We start from the raw sequence: 8635 nt of genomic DNA on the forward strand, positions 1-8635 counted from the left end.
TTGAATAGAATATATTAAAACCGTTATTGCACGACATAGGCCTATTCTTATAGGCTACACAGACAAAACAGTCGGAGATGTGTTTATGCATTTTTTTTTACGCATTAATAGTAAATCAAGACTTTGCAAGTTATCTTGTAAAATAAAATAATAAAAAAACAACAACATGGAATAAACTGTACAGAAAGCGAATAAAGATCTCTCAACATTATGCTACTAAAAAAGTCAGTTTAATCTCGCAAAAACTCCCGTTAATAAAAAATCTAACTATAGTCCACAATTAATCTCTTACACTGCATCTTTGTTGTTTATGATGAATTCGGTGCTTGCACGTACACCGCTTTTATTATTATTGCAGCTTAGATACATTTACATTTACATTTAGTCATTTAGCAGACGCTTTTATCCAAAGCGACTTACAATTGGGGGATACATAAAGCGATTCTTCTTAAAGAGGCAAACAGACACAAGAAGTGGTTGTAATACCAAGTTCTTTGCCTGCTCAGACCCTGACGTGGCGGTAAGTACTTTTCCACGTCAAAGATAGTTTTTTATAAATATGAACATTGCCGTGGATTTTAGTGTATGCACACTCTAAGATCAAATCTGTGCGTACACAGATTTTATAAATGAGGCCCCTGATCTCACCACACAACCCTCCAACAGAACTACACGTAGATAGATAGATAGATAGATAGATAGATAGATAGACACATACTTTTGCGTGTTAGACTTTTCTTCTGGAGAAACCTTGAAGTATGGAAATGCGGTGACTTGGCTTTGCATAGACAACATGCTTGGTCTGAGATTCAGCTGCTTTGAAATTTGCTGTGCAGTAACAATGAAAGAGAAAATGAGAAATGCAACCTGAGAACATGAACAAACATAGAACATATATAACCCATTTCTTTTTATGTTTGTTTGGGTGTAGATACTTTTGTCTATTAAAAAGTGCTTTTTATGCCAAGCTTGGAATCTTGGTCTGATCTGCCTCACAGACTACTGCTATGTTAAATCTGGGTTTTGAAATAGTTGTAGGAGCTGCTCGCTTCAATAACATTGTGTGAACATGGGCTTAAACTTTGTTCAGATTTAATCAAAACAGATTTAATTAAAATAAAACATGATAATCTATTTTTTGAAGTTCTGCACTATTTTTAGTTGACTACTCAGATGTAAGCACATTTCTAGTTCATCTCAAATGAACACTTTTGTACAGATGATCAGATGTTCCTTCTTCCTCTGAAGCTGCTTGGAACATTCTCAAATCATGCTGGACAACATGATTTGAGAATGTTCCAAATATACACTACCATTCAAAGGTTTGATGTCGGTAAGATTTTGTAATGCTTTTTAAAGAAGTCTCTTATGCTCGCCAAGGCTGCATTTATTTGATCAAAAATGCAGTAAAAGTAATTTTGTGAAATGTTATTATAATGTAAAGTAACTGATTTATATTTAAATATATTTAAATATATTATAATAATATAAAATATTTTAAAGTTTTAAAAAGTAATTTATTCCAGTGATGCCAATGCTGAATTTTCAGCAGCCATTATTCCAGTCTTCAGAAATCATTCTAATATGCTGACTTTGTGCTCAAGAAACATTTCTTCTTATTATAAATGCTGAAAACAGTTGTGCTGCTTAATATTATTCTGGAATTCTTTGATGAATAGAAAGCTCAAAATAACAGCATTTATTTGAAATGTTGTTACATTATAAATATATTTAGTCACTTTTGATCCGTTTAATGCATCCTTGCTAAATATAACTAAGTGCCCACAAAAGTTTGAATGGTGGTGTATATATTTCTTCCTTAAGTCTTGCTGCCATTAAAACAAAAGGGAGACATCAAATACTAAAAGTTTCTGAAATTAATTTACATATTTCACTTTAACTTTACACCTACACTCTAAAAAATGCTGGGTTAAATGCAACCCATTTATTTAACCCAGCATTTTTTTGAGTGTAATACTTCAATAAATCAGTTCATAACTACCTCCTCTTTGTGTTTCTTTTTTGTAATTTCAGCCCCTTTTTCACCATCTGTTCACCTTGTTCACAGGAAAATCAGCATGCAAACTGCCATGCAGACTAAGAAATGCATGCTTATTTGCTTATTTTCTTTGTGTGTATCTCTGCATGTGTTTATAACACATAAGTGGGGTCATGCATGTCTGATTGACCGATTTAGCTGCGATCATTAAGGTCCTATCAATGTCCAGGCGATCTTGTTTGCATAAAATCTGTGTGCGATTAATCTATTTACATGTGAATTTTACATTTTGGCTCAAAAAAAAGAAGTGTTTTCTTCTGTGTGAGTCCAGTGCTGGGTAGTAACTGATTACATGCAATCTGGAGTACATAAGCAAATTGAAAAAAAATAAAGTACTTGTAACTTTATTATATTCCATTTTATAATACTCATAATCAGATTACAGTTACTTTTTAATTTATTAAATGATTACATATGATTCTGTCATGAATCCGGTTCATGAACTTTCCAATTCATTGACTCTCGCACTACACACTGTTGCACATCACCCCGGACTACATTTCCCATCATGCTATTATTTTTCATCTTTTAAATTTTCCTTTCTGAAATAGCCTACCGCTTATATCAGCTTATATTAATTTGAACAATTAAAGAATTTAGCCTATAGTAGCCTATTATACAGAAATTCATTAAAGTAACCAAATGTAAAAAATAAAGCACTGCATAGACTTCACCATATAAATTAAACATATTATTCATAACAAAGTTATACAATATTCAGTGAAGAGCAGTGAATAATTCTCTCATTTTCTTTTGTTGCTTGATTAACAGATGATAACAGACAAGCATAACAGATGATAAGCATTCCATTACTTTTCAAACTGTTTATTTTCACTTAAGACTAGTGTTGGGTCGTTCTTGAACGATTCGTTCATTTTGAACAAATCTTTAATGTGACTCGGGAAGAACGAGTCGTCTCGGGAAGTAATTCGTTCAGTCGCGCATGCGCAACATCCTATAGGTTCTGTACTGGAATTAGTCAAGTAGTTCACCTGTTTCGAGTCTTCTGGTTTTTCCGAGTCATTCGTTCATCACGTAACAGACCCATAAGTTTAACCAATGCAGTCTGAGCTGGAAAGAGAATTGATTAGTTCATCTCTCGAGTCTTTGGGCTTTTCGAGTCGTTCGTTCATCACGTGACAGCCCCATAAGTTTAACCAATGCAGTCTGAGCCGGAAAGAGACTTAATAATAATAACCAACTCTTTGTTACCTTTGTTACAACATTCAGTGTTATGGAAAAGAACCATAATGACAGAAATTCACACATTTATAAACTGTAAGAAGTAAAAAGCTACAATTTGAGCAATTACATGTGGCCTTTCTTGAGGAGTGGCTTTTTTTCTTGCAACCCTCCCATACAAACTACATTTGTGGAGAATTTGTGATATTGTTGTCACATGCACACAATGACCACTCTTTGTCATAAGTTCCTGCAGCTGCTTCAGAGTTGCTGTAGGCCTCTTGCTAGCCTCTCTGACCAGTTTCCTCCTCGCTCTTTCATCCAGTTTGGAGCGACGTCCTGATCCAGGGAGGGTCTGTGTTGTACCAAATACCTTCCATTTATTAATAATAGACTTTACTGTGCTTCTAGGCATTGATAAAGCCTTTGAAATGTTTTTGTATCCATCTCCTGACTTTATCCCGGAGATCTTTAGACAGTGCCTTACCACCCATAGTTGACTGTTTGCTTCAGTTGCACTACCAAGGACTGAAATGCTCCAGGAAAGCTCTTTTCATGCTGTAATCTTGTAATCAAAAAGTAGTCCAATTATATTACCTAAAATGTGCAATGTAATGGAATACATTACTAACTACAATTTGTGTCATGTAATTTGGAATCAGGAATGGAATACAATTTGTAAGTAATCTACCCAGTCATAAGATCTCTTGTAAACATGCTTTGTGCTGCTTGTTTAGGATGGAGAGGACACATTCAACAGGGCGAAACTGCTCAACGTGGGTTACACAGAGGCTCTAAAGGAGTACGATTATGACTGCTTCATCTTCAGTGATGTAGACATCATCCCCATGGATGACCGAAACACCTACAAGTGTTCTAGCCAGCCACGCCACCTCTCTGTGTCCATGGACAAGTTTGGTTTTAAGTAAGACGAAACACCACCCATACACGTAAAATAACATGTAACATAATATTTGTTAAGTGACACCAGTATCTGAAAGTTCTAGTGCCACCTCAGTTGAAGCTTAAAAAACCAGCTGGTCATGTTGCTCAAAAATGTATTTACCTAAACAAATGTCCTACATGTAAAGTACAGGAAGCAAATTCAAGGCGTGCATAAATTAAATATCCTGTTATGTTAGTAGAAAGATGGCTCAAGGATCAAGGTAATTTGGATCAAGGCCGATCACAATGCTGCTGTGTAAACTCTATATGCAGAGCATGACACTATCCTTTAACCTTCTCTGACATGGTCTAAAGTAAACGGTTAATTTAAGATGATCATACATATAAAGAAGATGTTAAAGAGCAGGGAACAACTGACACTGTGAATACTGCACTAGTTTGATGGTTAATTATTTAATACAGTCACACAAGAGTTGTGTACAGTTGTAACAGGAGAGTCAGGAACAAGAAAGTAAATTAATCTTTGCCACCTTTAAATTTTGTGATACAAAGCCACACAAAGATGAAATGCCACATGGAAGCCACATTAAATTATGTTGCTTTGGTTCTTTGTTTGGGAAATGCTGCATCGAAAGTGATGATAAAGACATATATAATGCTACAAAAGATTTCTATTTTAAATAAATGTTATATTGAACGTTCTATTCATCAAAGAGTCCTGAAAAAAATATCACGGTTTCCACAAAAACATGACGTTTTTAATTTGGACAATAATAAATGTTTCTTGAGGGCCAAATCAGCATATTAGAATGATTTCTGAAGGATCTTGTGACACTGTAGACTTCAGTTATAGTTTTTGACCACACAATTGAACATTAAAGACTTCTTGCCATCCCCTATAGCCTACACAATATATCAAAGTCTCTCAAGGTAACATACAAACCAATATTTTCATCAGCTTTTTTGTTTAATTGAATTACGTCAAGCACAAACAACTCTGAGTAGATTTTAAATGTACAAAGCTTAATAAAAGTTGTACCTGATGTAATACCAGACCTAGTCTGTGAAAATAATTCACGCAAAACCTAAAATGCATATCAGATGGTGTCGTTGGGTTTGGTTTAGCTTTCATGACAGTTTCAGTTACTTAAGGAATGCAGCTCTTCTACTCTTTATAGATAGCACCAGTATATTTGTAATATTATTCCACTGACGGTAAACTGAAGATTGGAAGTTGGAACCCAAGTGCAGTTTTAATGAACAGAAGTAAACCGGATACAAATCAAAGCTAAAACATAACACAAACATGAACATTTGGAAAACTTGTCTGTTACAGACTTGACAAACTCACCAACAGCAAGTTATACAAATAAAGCTAGATGGGAAACATGAGGGCTATATATACACATGGACTAATGAATAAACAAGACACACCTGAAAGTAGTCAAGACAATGAATCACTGACAAGAGAGAACTGAAGCTGACCACCCATGAACCCTGAAAACATGACACATGGGGTGTTTCTCAGTACCTAAATCGATGCTTCCTCAGTTTCTTGCTCTTCCGTCCTCCAGCCTGTGACCTGGAAACCAATCAAAGTTAGCCATCTTGAAGGACATCTCAATTCCAGTGTTGCCAATTTAGCTACTTTGCAGCTAGATTTAGCGACTTCCCCGCCCCTTTTGAGACTTTTTTCAAAAGTTTAGGGACAAATATAGCAACTTCTTGGACCAACCTTATCTAAGTTCTCATCTTGCCCACTGATCTACGTTCATCTTTATATAGATCAGTGAATTTGCCATTGTGATGCCATCTAGTGACATTTAGCTACCAGTTTTAGCTACTTTCAGTTGAAAGCAGTTGGCAACATTACTTGATTCTCCAGTTGCGCTGCGAGGAACGAGGAAGCTTCCAGACGAGCTATGCGAAAATCTTTCTTGTCGAAAAACCTGATGCATTCTCCTCCCCTTCACATCTTTCTTACCTTTGCAGTTTACATCTACAACCCCAAATCCGAAATAGTTGGGACGTTTTGTAAAATGCAATGAAATCAAGAATTTGTGATTTTGTTAATTCTCTTTTACTTTTATTTAATTAACAAAAGTACAAAGAAAGGATTTCCAATGTTTTAACTGACCAACTTAAATATAAATACATTTTGATTCCGATGGTTGCAACTCACTCCAAAAACGTCAAGACAGAGGCTAAATAAAAGTGAAAAGGTTATAGAATATCCAAATTAAACTGTTTTGAGAGTCCACAATAAGCAGGTGAACTGGTAATAGGTGAAGGCATCATGTTTGGGTATAAAATGAGCTTCTCAGTCTTTGCAAGCAAAGCTGGATCATGGCTCATCACTTTGTGCCAAATTTCATGAGAGAAGTAATTCAAGCAAATCAAAAATCATATTTCTCAATGCAAAATCGCAAAGTTTTTTTAAGGCTTTCACCAGCTGCCATACATAATAATGTGAAAAGATTCAGGGAATCCAGAGAATTCTACGTGTGAAAAAACTACATATGAAAACAATATTTTTCATTCAAAAATGTATTCTGTCTGAATGCAGGTTACCATATAAACAGTATTTTGGAGGTGTATCAGCAATGAGTATAGAGCAGTTTCAAAAGATCAATGGTTTTCCCAATAACTACTGGGGCTGGGGAGGAGAAGACGATGACATCTTTAACAGGTGAGGAAAATACAGTAACTGTCTTACTATTAATTACACATTCTTGTCATATCATATGTGTTTTAATGACTGTTATTATTTTTGAAGGCTGGTATTTCGAGGCATGAAAATATCAAGGCCGAGTGGAGACATTGGTAAATGTAGAATGATTCGTCACTCTAGAGACGAGAAAAATGAGCCAAACCCACAGAGGTAGTCTGTCTTTCACAAACACGCGTGCATAAATACAAGCCAGATTGAATGCCCTTCTAAAGTTGTATCTCTGTTTTTAATAGATTTAAGAGAATTGTTCACACACGACAGACAATGGACACGGATGGCATCAAATCACTCAGATACAAAGTGATAGATATAGAGAAAGACCAGCTCTTCACCAAAATCACAGTGGACATCGGCAAGCCATGAATCCTCTAGAGCTCTGAAGAAATAGATGTTTTTCATAGAATAAAATGGATCTGAAATTAAAGGGGTGCTATTATGCTTTTTCACTTTTTCAACTTTAGTTAGTCTGTAATGTTGCTGTTTGAGCATAAAAAAGATCTGCAAAGTTACAAAGCTCAAAGTCCACTTCAAAAGGAGATATTTTATTTAACAAAAATCACTTTTCAAAAACTACAACGAACGACTCGTTTGGACTACAACGCATATTTTCCGGGATTTGTGATGTCACAAATATCGACGAATGGGACGAGACCTGGTTGAGCCGCACTAGAGAAGGCAACGAGTGTTATCACTATGTCGGAGACACGCTAGCTTTCCCAAGGCAGACGAACTTAGAGTGGTTACAATCATCCGGGTTTAAATTGACGCAATATTTACACTGAAGCTCGCAGGCGACTATGGTTAGAGCATAATAGGACCCCTTTAATGTAAGTGTAATATTATAATTGAAAACAATTATATATACAACATTAGGAAGATCAGCTCCTTTCTTTCAGAACATGCAACACAACTTGTTCAAGCTCTTGTTCTGTCCAGGCTAGACTATTGCAATGTTCTCTTGGCAGGTCTTCCAGCCAGTTCTATCAAACCTCTACAATTAATCCAAAATGCCGCTGCAAGATTAATCTTTAATGAGCCGAAAAGAACACGTCACACCTCTGTTCATCAATTTGCACTGGCTACCAGTAGCTGCTCGCTTTAATGTTTGCCTACAAACCACCACTGGCTCTGCACCGAGTTACCTAAATTCATTTCTTCAGAGTTATGTGCCCTCTAGAAGCTTGCGTTCTGCAAGTGAACAGCGTATTATTGTGCCATCTCAAAGAGGCACAAAATCACTTTCACTGACTTTTTCTTTAACTGTTCCCTCCTGGTGAAATGACCTGCCCAAATCAATCCGAGCAGCTGAGTCCTTAGCCATCTTCATGTAAATGTAAATTTATAACATAATACACTACATAATACACTATTTTATAATATATTGAAATAACAATACAGATTTTCATTTGAAATTGATGTAGCAAAATAATTTGTAGGAGGAAAAAAATTTTTGTGTGGAAAAACCTTGAAAAAATTAAAATGCAAAGAATAAAACAAAAACCTTTCTTGTGGCTATACCTTTAAAATACTGTGTATTTTTGCATTATTTTTAGTGCAGTGGACATTAGACTTCCATTGTAAGGTATTTTGTGGTAATAAAAGTTACTAAAACTAAAACCATAAAAAATTTTGTTTATTAAATCTAATAAATTGAAATTGAAATAAAAATAAAATATATAATTACTGAAGCAGTTGATTTCAACTAGCTACTCGTTTTCATTTAGTTTAAATTTGAATTTGAAGTACTAAAATAAAAT

General features: G+C 35.2%; 1 protein-coding gene across 1 annotated transcript in view; it reads left to right on the forward strand.

Annotated features, from left to right (window-relative positions):
* The window catches only part of LOC107557953 (beta-1,4-galactosyltransferase 1-like), an 11306-nt gene extending 3966 nt beyond the window's left edge, over positions 1 to 7340 (forward strand). Inside the window, exons 3-6 of the mRNA XM_016241546.1 lie at positions 3979 to 4166; positions 6714 to 6836; positions 6924 to 7028; positions 7112 to 7340. Coding sequence (XP_016097032.1) covers positions 3979 to 4166; positions 6714 to 6836; positions 6924 to 7028; positions 7112 to 7241 — 546 coding nt within the window. The 3' untranslated portion in view covers positions 7242 to 7340. The remainder of the gene's footprint in view (positions 1 to 3978; positions 4167 to 6713; positions 6837 to 6923; positions 7029 to 7111) is intronic.
* Positions 7341 to 8635: the final 1295 nt, after the last annotated feature.

This window comes from Sinocyclocheilus grahami, unplaced genomic scaffold, assembly GCF_001515645.1.
Source record: "Sinocyclocheilus grahami isolate Dianchi unplaced genomic scaffold, SAMN03320097.WGS_v1.1 scaffold625.1, whole genome shotgun sequence".
Taxonomy (NCBI): domain Eukaryota; kingdom Metazoa; phylum Chordata; class Actinopteri; order Cypriniformes; family Cyprinidae; genus Sinocyclocheilus; species Sinocyclocheilus grahami.